The sequence below is a fragment of the Chaetura pelagica genome, unplaced genomic scaffold (assembly GCF_000747805.2).
Source record: "Chaetura pelagica isolate M959 unplaced genomic scaffold, ChaPel_1.0 scaffold90, whole genome shotgun sequence".
In the NCBI taxonomy this organism is placed as follows: domain Eukaryota; kingdom Metazoa; phylum Chordata; class Aves; order Apodiformes; family Apodidae; genus Chaetura; species Chaetura pelagica.
The window spans coordinates 5881818-5908190 of record NW_009953496.1 but is presented as its reverse complement, the minus strand read 5'-3'; the positions used below and the strand labels follow the sequence as shown (position 1 = coordinate 5908190).

Sequence of the window (26373 nt, the reverse complement as noted above, 5' to 3'; positions counted from 1 at the left end):
TGTGGCACTGTGTTTCCTCTGAAATTTCCCACAGCAATGCAGCTAAAGAGATGCAATGAAGTCTGGCTACCAGATCATGAGTAACTTCCACTTGACTCAGTCTTAGGATGCTTTGAAATGACCAAACTGTACCCTGTTGCTTAAAATCCCAAGGACTGAGAAAATGGTATATGTGGCATCAATATTTAATAAGACCCCTGGGGAAATCTGGAGAATTATGGGGAGATAAATCTGCCTTATATACTGAACACATTAAGGGGAAAATTATCAAAAAGTAGATAAATTTGTTATACAGGGAATGAATCAACATGAGTTTTAGAGTAAAATCTGTTGGAGTCATTTGAAGATATCAACAAACATACAATTAAGGATGAGCTAATCACCAAACAATTTTAACAATGTGTCTCTTCAAAATGCATTAAAGGAACTAAGCAATTATGAGTATAAAATTAGAGTAATAGGAAGTGGAATAGCTGTGGAACTCCATAAAAGTTTCTAAGTGATCATGAAAAGAACATTAAGAATTAGCAGACACTTTTTGTTGATGAGATTGAATTATTCCCAGTAGTCAAACCTAAGTCCATCAAGAGCTGTAAAAAAAAATGAGTGACAATATCAGTAAACGCTGCAGTGGCTAAAGGAACTCAATACTGATAAATACAAAGTAATGCAAAACCTACCCTAATTACACATTCAAAATAATGGTCTCTACTTTAGTTACTCCTACCCAGGAAAAAGATTTTGCAATCACTGTGAATAGTTCTCTGCAAATTTCAGCTTAGCTCAGAGCAGTGATCGAAAAGCTAAACTGCATGTTAGGAACGATAGGAAAGAAATACAAAAGAAAGCATCACCATGCCAGGCTGTGTATGCATGTGGAATGACAACGGTGTCCTCAATTCAAGTCACATCAGCCAGAGGGCCTGTCCTAGAGCTAGAGATGGTAACAACAGCTAACAAGGGTAAAAGTACAGAAACACTGAACAGTTCCCTTGTGAGTAGGTTATTTATGTTAATAAGGAACTCTAAATTGAACTAAGGAGCAAGGGATGGAGGATAATTCTTTGTGCCAGGGGTGGGAAAGAGAATGCTGAAGCATGAAAAGCAGGCTATAAAAGAGAGTTCTGGACATCTCAACACCTCCAATATCACCTTACCACCTCCAATACGCTGTCCTGAATTTTCCAAGTCTATGATTGTATTTGTATTTGTAATCTGATTGCAGCTTGGCAGCAATGTTTTTATTGTATATGATAAAATGTATAGTACAGCAACCTTCCAAAGTCCAAGGAGTAAGGGCAACAAAGCTCACAGCTGTTACTAGTTGAATTAAAAACATAAATAATTTCATATTTTAAAAGACAGAAATAGTTTTATAGATGGGGCTTTCCTGAAGTGGAGGTGGTTTTCTATATCAATCCACAGTGGATTTACCCTCCAAGTGCTCATCCACTTGTCTCCCTGAGAGATGTAAAGATTTTCCACTAAGAAGATCCTTCTGCAATAGGTTCCACCAGTTGATTATCTGCTGCATCATCTGCTGCATGACAAACCCTCCTGCCATCTGTTTAGTGTCCTGCCAGATTCCTCTCATGCCCCTTACTGCAACACAGTGTGTTGAAGGATCCTGGCTGTCAGAGCACCAAATAATAACATGCATCCAGCCTGCTGCCATGTGTTTGAGAAGGACCATCATTTAAAAGAACATAAATAGGAAAGGAGTGCAACTGAAAAGGAATATGAATAACGGTTTCTCTCCAGTTAGCTGGTTTGGTGCATTAAGAAGAACCAGACTCTTCTGCTAGCTGTGGCACTGCTATTTCTTCCCCAGGCCAAGTAGAAAAATAAGTGTATTTTCAGTTGTAATGACTGTTTAGGTAAAACTTCTCCTGACCTAATAGCACAGTAAGAACATTTTCTTTCAAAATACGTCTTTATTTTCTGCAACCACAAATCTATCATACCTTAGCTGTTTTGTCTCGTGTTGCATTTAACCCTCTGGTCTAATTGGAACACATTTGCTCTGGGAGGGTGTTAAGTTACACACCTTGCTTACCTGTGAGATCTTGCTAATGGCCCAAGTCCATGCCAAGCAGAGCCACGTGACTGCTCCTCAGCTGGTGGCCATGGCCATGGCCTCTGGGCCTCCCAGGTGGTGAGGATTTGCAAGGTCCTGTTGAAAAACCAGAGCTGTCCACCAACTTGCTGCCAGCAGCAGCCAGATGATTCAGCATGGCAATAAAAGGACAGCAGTGGAGCTCAGTGTTTCAGTGCTGTGGGCAAGGCTTGCTACTGGATGCTAAAAACCAAGATGCAGTGTGTGCTTTGCCATTCTCTGTGCACACTATGGGTATGGATTCATAGCCCATATTAGTAGGGCCTATGAGCCACCCAAGCTACTCAGCATTTTGCAGACCACCTCTGCTTCTGTGAGAGCTAGACAATACCAAATAATACTCAACTCATTATTGTTAAATAGAAATTGAGTTTCTCTCTAGCTCATTAATTCACTTACAACTTCAACTGTCTTTTTTGATAATTGTCTTATGTCTCTTCTCTTTGGAAATAATTTTCAGTTTTGGCAACCAGGCTGGTAATCGAAGCCTCCAGTTCCATACACAAGCTCCAATTCAAAAAACCCCTGAAGGGCTGATTGCTGGAAACTGAGAGGATCTACCTAGGAGGAGAAACACTCAGCTGCCCCTGTCTAAGCAGCCACTGCTGCCTGCTCTTGCAAGTCAGCAACATGAACCTTTGCTCTAACTCAGTTCTTACCTTCACATGAGAAAAGTAGATGGGGAAAACTTCTGGTTGGAAATAATATGCTTATTCATGTGAACTACAGATTGATATGTGTAATACCTGTTAAGACAAGGGATAGATTTCCTATTCTCATTTGGCTCTGAAATGCTATAAGAAGGGTAACAGTCAAAACTCCACAAAAAATGTTGAGTTTCTCTAATGTTTTGTTTGTAATAAAAACCAAGCTGTTTATTCTTGCGTAATTTTATGCACAGTGATTCTCGAGCCCATAAAAAGCAATAACGTTACTTGTGGAATGAATTTGTTAATATTTCACAGGTTTATTTTGCCACTATTTAGCTGTGTTTATGCCATAGGCTCAGAACAAGAGTTTCAAAAGCATTTGCTGTTGGCCTGTTTGCTTTAAGTTCTGTGAAAGTGAATATCCCATCCTTCTTGAGTTTTTTTGGTTGTTTTTTTTTGTTGTTGTTTTTTGTTTGTTTAGTTGGTTGGTTGGTTGGTTGGTTGGTTGATTTTTGTGTTTATTTGTTTTCCTGTAGACAGGTAAATTTACCTCAGTTGAGAAGAAATCACATTTTCAGTTTGTAAACACACTCTGAAGTAGTCTGATATAAAACAGGGCTACTTTACACATCATGCCAGCAGCCCAGTCTATAAACAACTGCCTAAAAAATACTTACTGGTTCAGGTTTGTGGTTCTACTTCTCCATCTGTTCTCTCAGTACAGAAGTCTGGGTAATGAAAGATCCTCCTGCAGGTTACTCTAATTTGAAATCTACCTTGGATGTCTCCTAGCCCAGGTTTGCTTAGCTCCTGTGTATTCTGCCCCTCTGAGCTTTTCTTCCCAGTAAAGCATCTCATGGTGCTCACAAGTATGGGCAGCCCCTTCCTGTCATACAGGTAATGTATGTGACACAGGTTTCTGCAGCTGCAGTGGAAGGGGGAGGGAATGCAAGTGATTATGTGAGCCTAGGCCCATGCAGGTGTCCCAGCCATAGCCACCAGCTGAGTTTCCTTGGTCTGTGCTCTCTGCATAACCTCACGTGCCTGCTCGTGCAGTTAATACAACATCTGGATAGCAGCTAACCCACTGGTAAGCTTCTCTCTCTGGTTTAAGAAATGGTTTATTTTGAAAGCTGCTTAATTATTTGTATGATTTCCAGGGTGTTGATAGCATACTAAGTTTATTTTATATTGTGGGAGTGTAACTCAGCTGATGCATAATGTCCATACCAGACTGTTCCAGGTCTCCGTTGAACTCATGCTTGTCTTATAAGAACCTACAAATCTAAATAACATGGATAGTGAAGGGTGAATTACACAAAACAGCTGAAAATGAGCATTTCCATGTGGCATAGCCCTCACCAGAGGAGCACTGCAAGATGACTCCCAGGCAAACCAGAGAAAGAAGACACTGCACTACGGTTATTTTATCTGTGTGCTTAGTGCCCATCTCCCTAGGCTTCCATTTAATTTCAGCCATATGCCTCCTGTGCCTCTGTGAATAATCTTTCATGGCCTGCCATGGCTAATCTTTGGATTTTCTAGTGTGAGAACAGGAGAGAGTAAGAAAATGCCAAACACTTTGTTGGAGCCAAGTGCTGTGAGATTTTTTCCAAGAATAATGATTAACAAATGTTAGGTAACACTTTTCTGAAACCTCCTTTTCTAATTCTTGTAAGGAACAGTTTGAGTCTGGAATATTAATAGTAACATTAATCCACTCATGCATAAGCTAATGTAGTGTTTGGATGGAAATGTCTGATGTTGTGGGCAAAAACTCACATGACAACTGCAGACGTGCCTCTGTTGCCAGTGGCTATGGGGGTGACATGGTACAGGCAGGGCCAGCTGAGGTGGCACAGAGCATGCTGTGACCCACACACTGGCACTGCCCCTGCCTGCCAAGCTCCTGGACCAACATACGCCAAGGCATGGCTGGCCTTCCTCCCCACCAGTGCTTGCCTCTGCTCTGCCAGGGAGGAACAACATAGATGTCCAGCCAGGATTTGGCTCTCCTATCCGCTACAGGCCACCTACAACCATGCCTTAGCTCCTCTTTCCTTTCTGTGACTTTTGGTTCTGGGCAAAGCCAGGCCAGTCCCTGCTATGAGCCTCCCTCCAGCCAGGGGCTAGCTTCTCACCTGCCCTGGAGCCTGCTCTGCCTGGTCCTGCTCTGACACAGCCCTTCCGAGCAACTGATTGAGGCTGCTGAGAAAGATGCAAGACATCATGGCAGGAGGACAGCAGTGCAAAACCCCTGTGCTGGCAATCACTGGGCTGGTGCACCAGCATGGTACAGCAGGGTGGTGAGCCACAGCTCATGACTGGGGAGGCTCCAGTCCCCAGTCCTGTGGAGGTAGACCCCTTTCCTCCTGTCCAATGTCCATCTGGCCAGTGGAGAGATTCTTGGGTGGGGAACATGGTAATGTTTAGCTTAGTAGTTTGTCAAATCCCGTTTTCTAATATGTGTTATGTAATAAATGATCAATTGATGCTTTTGAGTTATGCATGTCCTGTCTCTTTGTGCCTGGGTAAAGATAGCCAAGCAAACCAACCCAAAAGAGAGGCCATAAAAAGTTTTGAGCTAGGACCTACTTGTGTTCACCTTCCCAGCTAAGGTATTCCCATGCTGGTGGGGTAGGTTGTTCACCCAGCATGGTGGAACACATTGCTCTTCTCCACAAGGACAGGAGACTCTCCATACACTCTCTTTTAGTCTCACTTCATGGCCCTGGTGACTTCACTGACTACATAGAAGATCCTTCTTCCCTAAGATCCAATGGCCTCCGGCCTCTGTTACTCCATCAGACTCCCAGGTGTAAATTATTTCTGTATATAAATTATTAATTCACATTAATGGTCCAGAAATGCTACACTAGCAAAAAAATACCCAGAAGCTTGAAAAGTAATTATGAAGGAGCAGCTCTGCAGTAACCACAGATTAAAGTGGTCTTCCAGTAGTCTGAACCTACAGGATAGCAACAAGACAAAATGACTCAAATTGACCCAAGGCTTCTTCATGCATATCTTTTGGGTGATTCACTAAATCCAGTGATGTGCAGTAACGTGTTTAGTCTGTTATTTTGAAAGTAAGAAAACCTCATATACTGAAAATGCAAGAAGTGCATGAGTATATAACTAATTAATTTTCAGTCTCTCAAAAACTGCGTAACTTCATTGCCTTTTCCTATAAGCTTATTTTAAGGTACAAATCAAGTGTGTGTCCTCTGTATTTCAGTCTTTCCTATATTTTGAAAAAAAATACTATGTCTACACGAAAAATTACAAAATACATATATAACAAAAACGCCATGTAATTTACAATAAATGTTAGCTTGATGAGCAAGGGCTCTATTTCTATATGCCAACTACACCTACCACTAACAGCAGTTTCAGTTACGCGTTTCCTTGATGAACATATTTCTTATGGTTTGAGTGCAATGCCACTATACATGCTGGAGACCTGTCCTACACTTGAAGTTTTGCCAGCAAGGGTGAAGTTAAAAACATCTGGATGTACTAAAAAAATAATCTGCTTCATGCTTTTTGCACCTTCACTTTTGAAGTGTCTTCCTTACCTTCACCGTCTTAGGGTATTTATTAAGCCATTCTTCATATATTCCCTTGTTAGCAATCGTTCCACAAACAAGAAAATCCACCCTGATGCAGAGATCCAGCTCATTTTAGAGCATAATGGTAGAGCAGGTTTTAATTTATCGAGTTACCATATTTGCTTGATGATTCTGCCTTGTTTTGCAGTGGACCCTTCTTTTGGTAATTGACCTAAATAGGTTTGCTGATGTTACCCATGCAAAGAATAGACATTTCACTTCCTCTTACCCATGACTTCTATTTCAATATCCTGTACTTCACAAGCACAAAGTAATGCAGCCAGCAACCTGATGCTGCAGTCATCACAGTCAGCCTTCCACAAGCACTCAGTGATCCGTTTGTTTCCCACTCTGTTCTGCTGGCTGGCTAGACATTAGGAGGAAATTCTTCCCTGAGGTTGGTGAGACACTGGAACAGCTTGCCCAGGGAAAGTGTGGATACCCCATCCCCAGAAGTGTTCAAGGCCAGGTTGGATGGGGCCCTGAGCAACCTGGTCTAGTGGGAGGTGTCCCTGCCCATGCAGGGGGGTTTGAACTAGATGACCTTTAAGGTCCCTTCCAATCCCAACCATCCTATGACTCTATGCTTGCCCCAGAAGTTAAGATTATTTGCAATTAATTTATGTAGATCTCTGTGTGCATTTAAGTACTTGGCTACTTAGTTCACTTTGATTTCTAGACAAAGAAGTGCAGTAGACCTATACAATGATAAAATGTACTTGTAAAAGGATCTTCAAATGCATGCTTTGTTTCTTTGCTTTTTCCTGTTCCTCTAGAGATGACGTCCCTGAGTTTTGCCATGACTTTGCCTTGACTTAGTCCCTATCTTGCAATACTTCTTGTAGCTTTTCATGTCAGTACTCTGCCAGAATGATATTTCACAGACAAATGCTTGTTCAGCCTTCGCTCTCAGATGCATTTGATTGGAAAATGTGACTGGGAAATGTGACATTTGCCTGTACAGTACAACTGATTGACAAACACAGGTGTGCAACAAATGATTGACGAGATGCAGAAAACACTATCGTTTTGCTGCATTTCACCTTTTTTACTTCTGAACATTTGGACTTATTACATCTTTTTTTTTTTTTTTTACACTGGCAGCTACAGTTGAATTTTATCAGTAGCTGCTGGCATTTCTTCTTGACTTTGTTTTTCTGTTACATATTGGTTGTCTGAGTTATGACTGAAGTTAAATCATATCAGCGTGTTTCCTTCTTCTTCTCGTCTGTTTCAGGGCCTGAAGTTCTCTGTATGGCTGCAGGAAAAAAAGAATAAAAGATAAGGATTCTGAAAGTGCAGTGCTTTCCCTTTTAACTCAGATTGTAGTATTGCTAAAAATCCCCACCAGAATCTCTAGAGTCAATTCTGACCTCAAAATATCTCTGCCTTTCTTATCTGAAAGAAAAACTTCTATTTCAAATAAGCTTATGTTGAAATCCTCATGTGTAATTTCTTAATCAACTTCTTTTAACTATCCTAATTCTGCATTTTTGATTGGTTTAATCCTTAATCACCAGGAGCAAAAGAGGGCTTTATTTCTCAGCAATGAGGAGAGTCCCTTGCAAGAAACAGTTCTGCGACCCAATCTGCTAATAACGTACTTTGCATCCATGAGTCACTGGACTGTGAAACAAAGCCTGTAAACAGCAGCAGGAGCAGAGATCAGAGCACAGCAGAGAAACTCCAGCCTTTTTGCTGGAGAAGTATCTGCTTATCAATGCCAGAGTGCCCTTTTTGCTATCCAAGAATGGCAGGCATATCACTTTTTGTATTCCTGTGTGCTAATTATTGCTCCACTATGAGTGTGTTTTTTCTGTCGGCCCAGGCATTTCTTGGGACTGATTTTCATTCAGTACAAATACTCTCATTATAAAGACTTAACATGAAGAGAATATAAATGACAAGATGAGTGCACACTAAGAAGTTATTTACACAGAAACTGTGTTGATCAAAGGAACAGCAGAGTAAAACACATGTTGGCATTAATATGTACCTATTTCCAAGGTTCAAACAATTTCCTTTCCTATAACAATGGTGTGACTCCTTGCCCCTGAATCCAGGCCAATGTAATGATTTTATTTAACTGAAATAAAAAGTGCAAAGTATTTCTGTAGAACATTATGATACAGCACTAATGAGCTCTTTGAAAGCAAATGAACCTTCATCAGTTTCAGCGATTACCCCTTACCACTAAGTGAAACTTATGAAAGAAACCAAATTTCAAAAGTTTTCCACAAATTACTACACAATTATGACTTAGAACAATTCTCATAAAGCTAAAACAACACTTACTTTATCCAAATGCCCACTAATGAGTCAGCTAACCCACTCTCCATCTTGGTTCTGGGAGGGTTTATCCTCCAGGAACTGCTTTTGCTCAGTCATTTCTGGCTGCCTCCGCTACCTCTGCATCAGAGAGGAGTCACCTCTAGATGAAGACTTCAGCCAACAGCCACACAGGTTTACCTCTGACCTCTGGCAGCTTGAGTGAGACCAGACGTTTCTCTGCAAAGACATCAACCTCTTTGGAATTTCAGTGACAACTTCCTCCATCCTCCAAAGGGATGGAAACAGCTGAAAGCTATTGCAGCGATTCAGTCCCTCATTTTCTCAGGCCAAGACAATATGCCATTAGCAGCTGGAAGGAGACAGAGAGCATTCACAGATCCAAGACTGCTTCCAAAAAGATTGTGCAAAACAAAGTCCCAGGCTAGAAGAAGAGTGAAACGACCCTCAGGTATTCGGCTACCAGGCTCCACCTGACACAACCAGATTCCCTCCTTGCTTCCATAGGGCTGCATCTGGCTCTGCAACTAAGATTTCATCTGCAGTGAAAAAGTTTCAGTTTACACTTCATTTCATGAGCATATTCTCAATACATACTGAATTTAAAAAGTCAATGTGTGTTTTTACTAAAATTAAATTTGTAAGCTCTACTGAGCACAGTGGCTTTGCTCATCTGTTTTTCCTGCTTGCTGACTACCTAAATGTGTAGAATATCTCTCAAGACTTTTATAAAATCAGAATTCTAACAAGAATATATGAGTCATGTCTAGACTGACATAAAAATGAAACAGTAAAATTCTTGTCATCAGAATGAAGCATGGCTGACAGTCTTTGATCCATGACACAATCACGTGTTCTTTAGGTTAAAATAGCACAAGCAAAAGCATGCACAGTTATAATCAGAAACGTCTATAAATATAGAACATGAAGCCTCTTGAATGCTGACTTCCAGATTGTATAACCTTTCCATGAGGTAGTATTTTACCACTTGAAGCATCATCCAGAATCACAGAATTGCCAGAGTTCGAAGGGACCTCTAGACATCATCTAATCCAACTCCCCCGCTAAAGCAGGATTGCCTACAGCACATTACTCAGGACTGCATCCAGGTGGGTCTTGACTGTCTCCAGAGCAGGAGACTACACAACTTCCCTGGGTAGACTGTTCCAGTGCTTTGTCACCCTCACAGTAAAGAATCTTTTTATCAAATTTAAATGGAACTTCCTATGTTCCAGCTAGTGCCTGTTGCCCCTTGTCCTGTCACCAGGAACTACTGAAGAGCCTCGCTCCATCCTCCTTGCACCCACCCTTCCTATACTTAAAGGTATTAATAAGATCCTCTCAGCCTTCTCTTCTCCAGGCTAAACAGTCCCAGCTCTCTCAGCCTTTCCTCATAAGGCAGATGCTCCAATCTCCCCATCATTTTTGTTGCCCTCTGCTGGACTCTCTCTAGTAGTTCCCTGTTGCCTTTGAACTGGGGAGCCCAGAACTGGACAAAGTTCAGGCTTCAGTACCTACTTCAGTAGGACCATTAGTAGATATGTGGCATTATATAGTGTGGGTCCCAATATCTGTATATAGTGTCTGAATTTGACCTTAAGCTCCAGTCCTTTTTAGATTTATATCACCTTCAGTCAACACAGAAACACTAGTTTCCTTTTTCCCCAAAGTTCTTGATGCACATTTGTCTGCTGCATTACTATCTAACTACCAGACTGAGCATCCTCATGCCATGCTCACCCATGCTCAGAGACTTCAGTCTCTCTGCATCAGACAATTGCTGTCCATTGGTCAAGACTTAACTGATCTCTCTGGTTACTGTCAACTCTTAAACACCTCCGACACACAGCGCAACAGCACAGTTTATGGCAAGGGCTTCTCAGATACTTAGCTTCTGCAACTTCTGTGCTCTGTGCCTAGACCAAGCACAGACATCAGGAAGTTTCTCAGTGGGTCATGGCAGTCCACGGACTTCCACCTAGCCTAGTCCTGGAAACTGAGCTACTGCTTTTAGACCTGCCACAGACATCTCTACAATCAGACATGTAGAGAACAGTCTTGAGAATGAGCAAGCTAAAAGGCAGAACTAAAACCAAAACATGGACAAACTTGCACCATCTGTTTTGAAATGCCAACACTTTCCCAGAATAACCTGTGCATCACTACCTCAAGATACTCCCCAAAATAAACGCTTAATTAAAAAAAAGAAAATGGTATATGTGTGAGGAAGGCAACACATTTGTTCTGGTGTGTGTGGCTCAGAGCTTCACCCCTGCCTATACTAGGTTGTCTCTGTGTATCTGCATTCCTCAGCATTCATCCTGCAGTTTCATACAAGAAATTCATGCTTTAATTTGGCAGCAGGGCTTGACTACCTGTGAAAAAAGTAATAAAAAAATAGAGAAATCAAGAAGGTGGTTGTCAGAAGAGAATGAATCCAGATGCAGGTTTTTTTTTTCACCCAATTTTGAGTAAATTAATAGTGGTATCTTGTCAAAACAAGAAATAAAGGCTATGGTTGCCATTTTTAAAAGCACATGAATGGTCTAGAAACAAAAGCCGTGTTGACTCTCATGAGTCAAAACATCTGAGAATCAAAGATGGGTTTTGGTTTCTTCAACATACTGACCCACTGTCTTTTTAGAAGTTCTGGGGTATCCTCTAGGCCACAGCTCCTGATTCAGCAGTTTGTGTCATATTTGCCAGACTTACACCAGGCCCACTCTAGGCCATCTCAAATGATACTAGCTGCCTACATTCCGGCCATTAAGTCCCTTTTACTTTATTTTTTTCACAGGTGCTATTCTTGATGCCTTCCATGAGAACTGAGAATGAACAGAAACTCTAACATCCAGGTTACCTATCAAAGTGTCTTGACATAAATTCAGTGATGATTGATTTCTAAAGTTTTCCAGAAACTTGATAATAATGACTGAATGACATAAAAAGGCACTCAATCATGGTAGTAACTTGTAAGAAGGAAAGGCAGATGACAACTTGAGATACAGATAGAACATAAACTGTTTTGCTGTTTCCATAGCTGATAATATAGTTGTTAACTGCAAATTGGATATAAATTGCTGGACAGCATATGAACAGCTACCTCTGAATGCTACTACTCAGTAGTGTTCACCATGACAAGGAAACTTCTGTCCTTGGAAGGAGGAGAAAAGCTTTTCTCCTCAGCCTATGGAATAAGGGAGCAAGCTGCGCTCAGAGATGTACAGATTCACTTGTCAAAGTCTGGGTTGTTTTTTTAATCACCAGGGATGACTGCAGATTAAGATTTATTGTTTATTATTCTAAAGCAAATTTGACACCATTAAACTATTTTTTAATGTTGAAGAATGGATATAGAACTCTAGGAAGTTGCATTAATACTTCAAAGTTTTCTAGCTTATCTGCATTGATTTCTTCACACGATTTCAGCTCCCAAAATCAGTATCCTGGCACAGTACCTGTAGTTAACTTCACAGTGTGATTCCTCCAAGCACTGTTTCTGGCAAGGCTGCTACCTGCAGTACTTCATTTTATTGAAGTCCTTTTAGAGATGGGTGAAAACATTTGTAGAGTGCAAAGGAAAAAATACTTTACTGTGAACATGGCATTTATTATGAGACACATTTCAGAATATACTGTTATATAGCAAATGAGAAAAAATGAGCTCTGACACAAGATAAATGACCAGCGCTTGAGACCAATGAAGAATATGCACACAGCTGTTCTAACAGAACAATTCTGATACCAATCACAACATACATTATATAGCTTTTATGATCAGAGGCAATTTTAAACAATGTTTATAAAAAATGCAAATATTTGGCCTACTCCTGCATTGTTGCACATCCAAAGCTTTAGTGAATCTTACAGGTGTGTGAGAGAACAATGAGAGCAAACTGACACCCCACCTCAAGCAGAAGAAGGTAGAGATGAAGGAAACACCAAAAACAAAAGACAAAACCACTGTTCTACAAAAGTAAAAAGGCAAGTATTTTTTCAAGGAATATTATTATTTGCATGAGAAATCTTAATTGCAGCATCCCGACTCCATTAAAGCCAATGAGAATCTGCCATTGGCATCAGTGGAGCCCGAATTTCATTCTGAAATTTAAAACATTCTTGCATTAGTGTAAACATTAGCAGAAACATGTCAGCCTCTATACAAGTATTCAAGTGCTGTTTAAAAAAAAATATAAAAAAACAGACAGTGCTAACCCAAAATGCCAGTACATATCCAAAAGGCAGATAATTAAAAGGTATTTTTTCAAATATCCATTTAAAAGTATTTCAAAGCATCCATTTTTAAAATATTTGTACATCATTGCTAGTGAAGGGATCTGTAAGACAAATTATTTGCTATGATAAAGGGAGGGCACAGCATTTGCTTAAATTTAGTTGAAACCAGTATTTTTCCATGTTGGAGTCATGACATATACCTGCACATTCAAGCAGTTTCAAAAGCAGTACTTAGGAGTGGCTGTACTTCATCATTATGGTATGTAATCTTTCTGTCCAAATATTTTATCATGATTCCTCATGAACCATTTACACCCATTCATATTTTCAGGGAAAAAAAAAAAAATTCTTCAGAGATATACTTTACTGTGAACATGGCATTTATTATGAGACACATTTCAGAATATACTGTTATATAGCAAATGAGAAAAAATGAGCTCTGACACAAGATAAATGACCAGCGCTTGAGACCAATGAAGAATATGCACACAGCTGTTCTAACAGAACAATTCTGATACCAATCACAACATACATTATATAGCTTTTATGATCAGAGGCAATTTTAAACAATGTTTATAAAAAATGCAAATATTTGGCCTACTCCTGCATTGTTGCACATCCAAAGCTTTAGTGAATCTTACAGGTGTGTGAGAGAACAATGAGAGCAAACTGACACCCCACCTCAAGCAGAAGAAGGTAGAGATGAAGGAAACACCAAAAACAAAAGACAAAACCACTGTTCTACAAAAGTAAAAAGGCAAGTATTTTTTCAAGGAATATTATTATTTGCATGAGAAATCTTAATTGCAGCATCCCGACTCCATTAAAGCCAATGAGAATCTGCCATTGGCATCAGTGGAGCCCGAATTTCATTCTGAAATTTAAAACATTCTTGCATTAGTGTAAACATTAGCAGAAACATGTCAGCCTCTATACAAGTATTCAAGTGCTGTTTAAAAAAAAATATAAAAAAACAGACAGTGCTAACCCAAAATGCCAGTACATATCCAAAAGGCAGATAATTAAAAGGTATTTTTTCAAATATCCATTTAAAAGTATTTCAAAGCATCCATTTTTAAAATATTTGTACATCATTGCTAGTGAAGGGATCTGTAAGACAAATTATTTGCTATGATAAAGGGAGGGCACAGCATTTGCTTAAATTTAGTTGAAACCAGTATTTTTCCATGTTGGAGTCATGACATATACCTGCACATTCAAGCAGTTTCAAAAGCAGTACTTAGGAGTGGCTGTACTTCATCATTATGGTATGTAATCTTTCTGTCCAAATATTTTATCATGATTCCTCATGAACCATTTACACCATTCATATTTTCAGGGAAAAAAAAAAAAAATTCTTCAGAGATTTTTTTTTTTTTTGTCTTTAAACAACCAGGTGAGATTTCACATTAGGGCAATTCACAATCATGCATTCGGAGATGCACAGTCAATACAACTTTTCCATTTCCTGTTAGAGTTGTCTTCAAACAGTTCTTTGCTAATTTTTGTTCGGATCTCGGGACTGGATAACAGTTCCTTCATTTGATTCAGTCTGGATAACAGGGCCTGTGTTTCTCTGTGCAAAGCTTCCTTTATTAAGTCTGCTTCATGGCTCTTTCCTAGAGGAGAAGAACAATATAATACATTTTATAACAACTAATGTCATTTAGATGCATTAATGTATGGAGATAAAGAGATTGTATCTGGTTTGGACAGTATAAACTGCTCAGCCTTTTGCCCATATTTTTTTTATAAAAAGGTACTTTGTCAAAAAATATAATTTACATCAACAAATGCTACCAAAAGAACAGTACAGCGTTGCACCGAAGAGAAACTCCTGCCATTTTACATACTGTGTAACAGTATCTGCGGTGAGTATCTGTAGTGGCAATTTTTAGCTTGAGGTTGATTGCTGTTGACTAGGAAACAGCATGTGCTCTCCCATGGAGCAAGCAGCCCTGCAGCCGTGCCAAGCCCCCGGGTGAGGGCATCACTTCCACTTCTGGCAAGGCCTCTTCCACAGCCATTCACGACAACCCACGAGACAAACAAAAATGGTTCAGTTTCTCTTCAAAAGCAAGGAAAGGACTCTTGGTATCAAGAACCAGTGAAGACTGGAGGTGCCTGCTTCACAATTCTTGTCTTTTCCCCACTGTCCATCCCTCCCAGCGTTCAACAGCTTTTCAGCAGTGCAAGCACATATTAAACCAGCAGACAGTGTCCTTCGATTCTGAACAAACTTTTGATAAGAGGCTCACAAAGCAGAGTGCCTGTCACCCAGCACCACTTAGTAAATTTCAGCAGGGAGCTGGGATGTGGTTTTGTGGTTATTCCTGGTGAGACATTTTCTCCAGGGCTTCTTGCACAGTGCTCACTTGTGGTTATCATCGTCAGTCTCGTTCTTACTGCCACTTGCTCCTTCTTCAGTTTTCATGGAGCTTCCATCAGTCTGTGTGGTCTTGTTTTGTGTTTCTTCTAAATATTGCTGCACAGCCTTCAGCACCGCGTTCTCCACCAGCCTCTTGCTGAGGCTCACCAGCTCTGCATCATCTGGCTCTGCTGCATGTTTTTCACCTATGCGTCACAACAGACAAGAGAAGGAATTCATTGCCACAGAAAGAGAGTAGCCGTAATTGCATCAGGAGTGAGCTGGACTTTAAGTTACTAACTGCTTCTTCCTGATTGCAAAAAGTGATTTCCCCCTCCTCAAGCTCTGAATCAAAAGTGTTGCACGAAGGTGCATGCTGTAAATCAGATAAAAAATACTTCCCAGCTCATCTTTATTGTAACAGCACAGTAAACCACTGGCTAACACTGTGAGCACCCACTCAGCTCAGACGAGTGTGCAAATTTCTTTTCTTCCAGTCAAAAACCTCCAACCATTGGGGCAAAGCTGAAGAACATGGCACAGGATGAATTTATATTTTAGCTGCATTCTTAAATTTAGCTATCCCTGCTTTGTGATTTTGCTTAATAAATCTGAAAATCTTCTACCTACTTATTAATTGCTTGTAATTCAAGAGTTTCTCATGGGAAAAATGACTAAAATACTCTAAGCACAGCTTAGAATTTTTTTCTAAACAGAGCGTGACACTTGGAAAAACCCTCCCTGTGTCTCTTCTGTCTTCTAACTAAAAGCTCTGACGTTGAAGGAATGCAAGTTCCAGCAGTCTATTCTTAGGTATCTGCTGATAAAAGCAAGAAGCTGGCACTTCTCTGCTTTGTTAAGAGTTCATATGAATAAACATATACAACAAAATAACAGTACACATAGTGAGGATTCTCACATATCATTACATGTATTTTGAAATTGTACTTTTCCCTGAATAATTTTTCTAATAAACCATATAGCCTACTACAACATCCTTCCTTTATGAAGAATGCAATCCAGGAAAAACAGATTTTATCATCTGATTTTCACTAACCACTTTGCAAAATGTCACTCTGTGATTTCTTGCTCTAGGTAAATAACTTTCCCTCCATATATATGTAAATGCCATACTTTTAATGTCCTTTTCCGGAGTTAGCATTCTGCAACCAGTAATAAGAGGCTGCTTAATCACACACATCTGGTGAAAGAGATACTATCGTTTGCTCTCAGCACAAAGCTTTGTACCATGCAATTATCTCAATTTGCTCTTTTTCACATACATAAATTTATTCAAGTTTGCAGCACATATAGATTATAGTTTTAAAAGACTTTCATTAGTCTTCCTAGTGGATTGCACAACCCAGGAATGATTGCCCTGATAAATCACATCGGGATTTGAGGGGGAGAGTTAAACATAACTCTACATTTTCAGAGGCAGCTCCTATATTAGCTGTTAACATCCCACTGTGGAACAGGAGGAGAGGTCGACCTCTTCCAGGTCTGGGTCTCCATAGGGTTGTTACTGTGGGGAAGGAAGAAACAGTTTCTCCAGCTGAATAGTCACCAGACTAGATACAGGTAAATAATTTAACCACATTTTGAAAAAACTCTGGAAAAATACTCTAAAAATTGTTTTAAAAGGCAGCTATGGGAACAGTTATAGTTAAAAAAAAAAAAAAAAGAGGAAGAAAAAAAAAAAAAGATAAAAAGGGAGAAAGATGTAAAAAGGTTTAGCATTTCCAGAAAGAAACATTTTAAGTTAACATGCAAGTCCAAGGAAGGTACAGGAACTACTCCCCAAACTCCTCTAACAGCACCATACTCCCTATTCTGTGGCCTGCTGTTACCATGTTCCTTTGCTATCTGTAAATCCTGGGTTTAAGTCTATCCTGACTAAACTGAGAGGAGGGACTTAATTCAGGCTCTTATCTATCTGGGGAGCCAAGACAGATATGAGCAGCATCCCCTCCCAGTTTTTATTAATTGATCCCACATTCTTCTTTGAATGCAGCCCATTGAGTACAAATTTCCTTGCCTTTTATTAAAGATGCTTTGGTTGTCCCAGTCTATTTGTTCACTAGAAAAAAAATAACAATGTGGTCTCCGGTTGGAATGACACACTCATTTTTCAGAATTGCTTGTGAATCACAGAAATTGTTACTCACAGAGCTCTAATGATCTGTCCACATATCTCTGAATAAAATCAATGGGAATTACAGTGCTCTGCCACTGGACCCTATAGAACTTAATATGCCAAATATGACTAATCTGACACTGAAGCATCCAGATACCACAAAACAGTAGTGATATTTACTTAGAATGTAATTCCACTTGTAGTGCATGATGTTTTAGTCTAAACAAAGGACAGATCTCTTCCCATAAAAATATTTTCTGCAAAACAGCTATAATTTACAGATATATGTATAAAATCCATATATCTACTAATGCATTTAGAACTTCAAGTTCAGTAGACAGTTGTGTACACAATTTCTCAAGCATGAAGTCAGACTACTTGGTGGGCAGACTAGATGACCTTCCAATCCAAACTACTCTACGATTCTACTTAAAATAAGCCTTTTAAAAGGCTACAGAAGTATATTTTGGGGGTTGTTTTTTTTTTTTTAATATTTGCTTTAAACATTTTGAGGCATTCATGGCTCACCAACAGTTTGGAATTGAGTCTACAGTAGCTCCTAAGTAAGCTCTGCATTCCCACTCAGAAGGTATACATTGAATGAGACTGATGTGTAGAGGCAAATGCATGAACAACCCTGTATGAAGATCGCCCTTGGATTTATCTGTCCTGCCACCTTGGTGGACTGGCACATGGGGCTATGTGATTCACTCATGTTCTGTTTGTATTCTCACACTCCCTAAATAGCAGTTGTGTGAGTGCCTGTATCATGCTGAGGTTCATTGGTAAGGCAGTTAAACTATTGTATCATTCCTATTCATGACTGTTGACAAAAAGAAACAGGTCATGTAATAATAACAGGTATTGATCATCTATATTTAATACACATCCATGTCCTGCTTATATCTCTCTCTCCATGCTCCAACTGCCTGTTTCTCAAACACATACAATTCCTTGACAGCAGGCAAATACAAATGTAGACTTTCTTTACTGGAATTACCAGAAAATCAGTAAAAAGCCATTGCAGATATGAATGTTTTAAATCTAAAATGGAGGTTTAAAAATTCAGAATTGCTTGTTTGTAAACTCTGTTCTGAAAAGAGAACAAATGCACCACGTGTGCTATACTTGCATCTATGCTGTGCCTCAGTATGGACTGTGCCACTATTTTACTTTTGTGCCTGTGAATAAAAAACTTCCACTGCCTTCTCCTCCATGCGGCTCAGAAAGAAAATGAAAAAACCTTTCATTTTCTTTATCCCAGAGTTCTCTGTCATAATTTTCAAAACATGAAAATAAATTCATACCGTGTGCATGTATCTCAGTGCACCCATGATCGGCAGTGCTTTTTATTACTGAAACAGAAGCATACCTGTTGTCCTGAAATGACCACGTTTTTTTACACAAGTGAACTCTCGACTGCAGAGAATTATTCAAAAGGGGCTTTGTGATCCTATAGCATACTGCTAGCAATTGTGGACATGAACCAGATACCTGCAACTGACTTCAACTTTGGATTTAAATTCACTGCTATATCTCTCTGCTGGAATAGGTTTACTCTTCCAGCCTACACCCTCTCATAGTTTACAAGGCTGGGATCTGGATTTTGAAATACTGATTGGAACAAATCAGTTTCATGGTCCTGGTACACCATTTTCACAGTCACATGAGAGTCCATGTGCATATCTCATCTTTGGAGAGAGGCATGACAGTTATTTAGATCCTCCTCCTATTTATATTACTAGTGCATTTATTTGTGAGAGGAACGAACAGTGGGTCCTTTTAATGGGAAAAGCCAATTTTACTAACTTTTACCAGCTACATTTCAAGACAACATTCTGTAATCCCTACTCCACAGCCTCAACACACTGGTTTTGTTTTTCCTTCCAACAACCCTTCATCACAACAAAATGATGCCAACATAGGGCAAATTGTAAAGGAGATGCTTGGTATTTTGAATAGCTGACCAGGACTAGCTGGGAAGTCCATACTTTGGCAGTAGAGGTCACAGTTTGCACCCTGAGGAGGGCTGTGGTAACAGACATGCCTCTGTCTACTCTTTGGTTCATCTGTTTTTGAACACTGCTTTTATGAAATCTAGAAATAAAAAAAAACATGAGGGACTCAGAAAATCTTTCAAAAAAATTAAATGTTAAAAAATTCCTTCTGAATGCTGGAGAAATTCATTTTTCTGCTAACACTGTGCATCTCACTGACACCAAGAGGGAAGCCAAGTCACTGCTGTGAACACTCAAAGCTTCCGCTGCAAGCCTCCCTTTCTATGGTGACTCCTCAGTGGCTCCAACTTGTAATAATCCCTCACTGTAAGATAATTGTTAACCTCTCTGAACATTGACAAAAAGCTTTGCTGGTATACAGTACAGTGGGACTGGAAGAAAGGCAGTAACTACCTTAACAATTGATGGACTAAGAAACCTTCAACAGATGGTTCATTATCTCTATGTTATCAGGATAAGACCCAGGAGTCAAGACTTATTTTGTATTCACAACGCCCAGGAAGATGCAAACTACTGCAAGGCTGCCATACCTGCCTGCAGTCTATGGAAACATATAGCTTCTTGCTACATTAGACCATTTTGTCTACAGAGTCTAATTCAGAATCCAATCCCAATTACTTTGATGGGAACCAGATGAGGTTCCCAGACCAATGTACTGAACTGCAGTGTCCTATGCACCAGACCAATGTGTTTGACATTTTCTTTACTGAGGGCTTTCAGATAAATCTGATAGGTCTTAGAGACAGAACAGAACTACAGTATTACAGAAACACCCACAACCCCCCCACCCCCCACCCCTTGACCTGCAAAGACAGTGAGAACACACTCCAAACTGAAGAACAAGCTATAACCAGCCAACAGACTATGATTTACACCCTTGTAACAGCTGGTGAATGAGACAGCACATTCAAGATCATGGTTTTGAAGTAATGGGCACAAACAAGACCACGTGTGCCCATATCTAATCAACACAATAAGCAAAGACAGGAAACTCACAACTCTCAACATTTCCTCTTTAATTAGGAAGGACTACTATGCAATGACTCTGGAGTGGTCACTTAAGGAATTGGCACAAATAAGGCACTGAGAGGAAGGATGAAATTATAATCTCATAACATCATATTTGTGTTGTGGATGGTCCCACCTGATGTTAAGCAGCATGTGTAGTTTAGCTCTCCTCTTAGAAATCTAACAAACTTTTTTAGTTTCACATACGTTGTTCTGTAAATACAAGGCTGTCTAACAAGGCAATACAGGCAACACCAGTCTGTCCTTCATGCAGAATACATGGCTTTCTAGATTGACGGAAAGATACTTTTATTTTGTTTGGCCAACCGCAGAATAAACCAAACAAAAATAGCAATTTCTAGGGAAGAGGAAATTAAGGGTGTTGCAGCTATTCCAGGAAAATGGTGCTCTTGCCAGTTGCACTCATGAGAGCAGGAATACTTACAACTCCATCCAAGCTGGAATTTCAGCAAAGGTGGGAAAAGTTTATTTTAATTCAGATAAAACCCTCTGAAGCTCAGTGATCTAAAATTTCTGACCACCTTTAACTACAAGTAGAGAAACAAGATGCATTCTGCTAAACCCACTCTTCCTTCCATGAGCACCTAAGGATGAAAGACTCCTGGCATACCAGGAGCTCTCAAGTATCTTGGGTTTATTTCCTATTAAAAGAGGCATTCTGACAGAGAATTTTTTTTTTACTTCCTTTATGTAGTTTAATGCTTAAAGTTAATGAATTAATAAGAAGACTAGTGTAACAGGAAACAAAGATAACATAATGGCTGAAGGAAAGAAGATGGCTCAAAAAAACTGAAGTTTTTACATAACCAAAGGAATATCTACTGCGCATGCTGACAATGGGAAAACCAAAACATGCAAGTGGATTGTGACAGCAAACATCTAGGCAGAATTATTCACCCCCCTTCACCATCCACTGCACTGCCTGGTGCTAGCAGTTCAAGGCGCCACCAGGGCTGGCAGGGCTAGTGGGGAGAGCTCATACTCCCTACAGGATGCAGTCAAGGGGGAACCTCCCACTGCTTTCAGAGCCCGAGAGAAAGAGACCAGACTTCCTAGCTTGCCAGGGAAGAGCTGAATTCTAGAACAGGTCAGAACCAGCAGCCCTTCATCTTCAATGACTCTCCAGAAATAACACTGAGAATCTATTGTACTGTGGGAGACAGTGTAGGTTGCTCCCCCATCAACCTTGGTCACCAGTGACCACAGACATAGCTGAACGGTCTGGAAGGCAGTCATCCACCAAAACTGAACCTGTACTCACAAGAATGATGCAGAAATTTCATATACATTCGCTTTTCATTATTGTTTCCTATCCATCTGATATTCTCTGTGAATTTCAATATAATTTCTTTAGGATTCATCTGTTACTATACAGCTTCCAATGGAACTCCACTTTGGCTGAGACATCTTCATGCTACTGTCAAGTAGAAAAAAACAAAGAACCTTTTCTGGACTAAGAGAGATGTTAACTATGTGTCAAGAGTGAAACCTAGCAAGCAGATCTTGCAGTGTTGCTCCTCCCGAGCTCAGAAAAAACAACTCATGTATTTGTAAATTATGGAAAGTCAAATTTTAATCAACTTGTATTTTCATTTAATTATTTCAATTGCAGTAATATGAGTTGTGAAACACAGCTGCATACTGCTTGAACTGGAACAGGAAGATGCAATCTTGTCCAAAGATGTAAGTATAGTTGCAATTCAGAAGGATGTCCAACAGTGTCTCTAAAATACTGTAATACCTCCTGTGATCTATTTGTAATATATTCTGTGATTCTGTAATAAGGTGCAATTTTTTGTGGAAAAATGTAATTTGCAGGGTGTTTTTAACATCTTTGTAATTATACTTAATTAGACGACAAATCTAATGGAAGAAGGTTAGGGTCAGCTCTTGTGGTAAAAGCATCAGAGGTTTGAACTGGCAGCATAACTACATCCTATGTTTGACAAGTTAGATCGGTCTGATCCCGATACCCAGGATCTTGTTGTCAGCTTCTTTGGCAAACCATGGATTTATGTATTTTTGAATATGAGAGTAATATTGTTGCTGTCTTTTACTTTGTGGATCAAGCCTACCGAATCTGGCCAAATTTCTTAATAGCTTTGAGAAAACTAACCTAACACCCTTAAGTCAATTTTAATATAAGTTTAAAAATTAAAATTATTGAAGTACTTGTCATGACATTTCCTATCTTAATCTCCTTTATCTATTATAGATTTTGCCCTAAGCAATGTATTTTGCTTTTTTTTTTTCTTACCTCCCTTTGGTTTCACTTGATCTCCACTTTAAATGTGGGGGGTTTTAAGCCAGAATTGGATATAATTTTCACTCTTATTTTGTGATATGTTCCCTACTCTCCCACATACAAGTTTATTAAGGGTTCATAAACATTAAATTTATTTTTGACATGTGGAAAGATTAGTTCATAGAAGTCTAGATATCCCCTTAAATGCTCTGGCTTTGAACTCAAAACTACTGCTCCAGATCTTCTTCAGGACAAGATCTTCCTTAACCTCAATCTCTCTCTAAAAACCCAAGTATACTCTCTTGGAAGAACACTGAATCTTGAAAATAATAGAAAATAAAAAATCAGCAGACTTTATAATCTAGGACAACAAAAAATGAAAGAGTAAGAATACCAACGAATGACACTTTTTTTTCCCATCCTTTTCCTTTATCATAGAATCATAGAATCATAGAATCTTAGGGGCTGGAAGGGACCTCGAGAGATCATCTAGTCCAACCCCCCTGCCAGAGCAGGGTCACCTAGAGTACATCACACAGGAACTCATCCAGGTGGGTTTTGAATGTCTCCAGTGAGGGAGACTCCACAACCTCCCTGGGCAGTCTGTTCCAGTGCTCTGTCACTCTTACAGTAAAAAAATTTTTTCGGATATTCACCTTGAACCTCCTATGCTCCAATTTACACCCATTACCCCTTGTCCTATCACTGGTCATCACTGAGAAAAGCCTAACTCCATCCCCCTGACACTCACCCCTTACATATTTGTAAACATTGATGAGGTCACCCCTCAGTCTCCTTTTCTCCAAGCTAAAGAGACCCAGCTCCCTCAGCCTTTCCTCATAAGGGAGATGTTCCACTCCCCTAATCATCTTCGTAGCTCAAACAGTTCTAGTTTGGAGTTTTATCTTTGTTTCTGCAACCCCTCTTATTTTAAAGCAATATTTTTCTTAGTAGTTCTCCAACTCAGAGTAAAGGAACAAAGGTTAGATATTCATGCCAAAGCAAATTTTTGCATTTCTCTTCACTACATTAAGAACTACTTGTGAAATCAAAAGCAGGTATTTTTACTTCATTTCAGCTATATAGCAATGTGTTTTATTCCAAAGTTCCTTCCATAATTCCATATTAATTCCATGCTCCACTCCAATTCCATTCATTTCCACATAGAAAAGTTCTTCCACTTTGTGTTTGGCTACAAGGGCCAAGAAAAGTTCATGAAGGATGAAGAGAAGGAAGAAGAGGGCAACAGTTCCCCTGAAGGTCAAACAGTATCTGCTTGGATGCAGCAACATGTCAACCCGGCTATTCTGCTGCTCATGTAGGAGCTTTATACTTGGACACATTTTAGCACATAATGTGTTTTTATCCAAAATCTAATCCTGTAATCTCTTCTTATTTTATGCTTTCTATAGGGATTAATGGCTAAAAAGGGACCAAGGGAACAAAATTAATCTTTCAAAGCAAAATTATGTGCTTAATTTGGGACGGAATTAGTAGCGTTATTCACTTGTGCTGAAGTGGGCATTACAGGCAATGCCTCCATAATTTGGGCCACATTATACCCAGCCCTCCTTCCAACTGTTTCAATTAATTATAAGAGAGAACACACACAACGTGTGAATGGAGCACACAGGTGGGATCAACAGAAAGTAACAGCTATTTCATTAAATCAGAGGATCAACCATGTTTCAAAACATGCTAATGCTCCATCAATCTTTATTTTAGCAAGAGAAGCATAATCCCAGACTTTAGGAGGGTTTTCAATCACTAGAAATTGCCTTAGTCACAGGTTGTATTTTGTAGAACTACAAGAATAAACATTTTATGCTAGAAAAACTTCCTAAATTCTATTAATTACAGGTATGTAAAAAGTAAAAGGGGAGCTGAGAGAAAAGAAGAAAGGAAAATCTTTCTGATTGCCTTAGGTTATACTGGATGGTAATGGATTTTTAAGACAGTAAAAAATGTCACTCATTTGCTGATACTCCTCAGCCACAGCAAGTGCTGTGGAAAACTGCTTGATACTTAATATATTTTTGTTCAATCTTCGTGCTTTGTGCTAAAGTGGAAAACTGAATAAAATGCTATTTAAAAATTATTGCTGGGATGTGAAACAGAATGACTAACACAATAATAGACCATGACATAAGACATTCTTCCTCTTAGCACCAGGATACAAGTTCTCTAGCAAGAGCAAATGAATTAATAGAATGCTTTCAGCTGGAAGACACCTTTGAAGGTCATCTAGTCCATCTAACCTGACCTTGAATGTTTACAGGGAGGGGCTTCTATACCCTATCTGGGCAATCTGTTCCTGAATTCACCACCCTCACTCTATAAAACTTCTTCCTTATATCTAGTCTAAATATACCCTCTTTTAGATTAAAATCATCCTTTGTCCTATTACTACACGCCCTGCTAAAAAGTTTCTCCTCATCTTTCTTATAGGCCCCCTTTAAGTATTGAAAGGCTGCATTAGGATCTCTCCAGAGTTTTCTCCCAACTGAACAACCTGAACTCTCTCAGCCTGTCTTCACAGGATGTGTTCCACTCCTCTGATCATCTTCGTGGCCCTTCTCTAGACCTGCTCCAATAGGTCCATGTCTTTCCTGTGCTGAGGACTCCCGAGCTGGATGCAGTACCCCAGGTGAGTCTCACCAGAAGCAAGTAGAGGGGCAGAATCACCTCCCTTGACCTTCTGGTCACATTTCTTCTGATGAAGCCCAGGATTTGGTTGGCTTCCTGGGCTGCTAGTACACATTTCCAGCTCATGTCCAGCTTTTCATTCACCACTATGCCCATGTCCTTCTCCACAGGGCTGCTCTCAATCCCTTCATCCCCTAAACTGTATTGATACCAGGGATTGCCCCAACACAGGACTTTGGCCTTTGGCCTTGTTGAACCTCATGAGATGTCATCCCTCTCACATGGGATGACTTCTGAAGCTTGTCTAGGTCCCACTCATGCATCTTCAGCAATTCTGCAGGTGACACCAAACTGCGTGGTGCAGTTGACATGCCTGAGGGACAGGATGTCATACAGACTTACCTGTGCCTGTGGATTAATCCACAGGAAACTAACTCAGCAAGTGGCCTGATGAAGTTCACCTGAGACTGGCAAATATTCAAAGAAATTAAGTAATCAACATAAAATATGGAGTTAATGGTGAATTTTGAGATTTTTGGGGACTGGAATCCATGGCAGGAGTGAGTTTTTACTAGAAACAAATTTAGGATAGCAATTCCTAGGCTTCATGAGAGTTACAGGCAGTGTCAGGAATCTGACAGAAGTTCAACTGTGTATGCTGAAAGCACCAACTACTGTAAAAGCTTAGCAGTGTCAAATCTATCACTGGTAGAGTGCACTTTTAGCTGTTTAAGGCCCAAGAACTTAGTCTGTAGTCAAATATTTATCAATGGAAGACAACTAAATTTTAAACTAGGTTTGTGGCTTCCATTTCACTTTCCTTTTGTTAAGGCAGGCTAATTTCCTAGCCCTTTCTACCTGCTAACTTCCATAGCATATACCAGACTTCTCTCATTCCCCAAATTCCTCTAAATCTCAGTCCCTTCTGTCAATTCGATAGTTCAAACTCATGTAAACAGAATCACTCAAATTACAGGAATAGCACAAATTATTACCTATGAAACATTACTAAACCAGCAATAATCACC

The 26373-nt window shown here is 39.7% G+C and overlaps 1 protein-coding gene across 1 annotated transcript in view; it reads right to left on the bottom strand.

Moving 5' to 3' along the window:
* Nucleotides 1-15273: 15273 nt before the first annotated feature.
* AKAP7 (A kinase (PRKA) anchor protein 7) overlaps nucleotides 15274-26373 on the bottom strand; it is a 76329-nt gene continuing 65229 nt past the window's right edge. Inside the window, exon 8 of the mRNA XM_009999125.1 lies at nucleotides 15274-15476. Within this exon, the coding sequence (XP_009997427.1) occupies nucleotides 15274-15476 (203 nt within the window). The remainder of the gene's footprint in view (nucleotides 15477-26373) is intronic.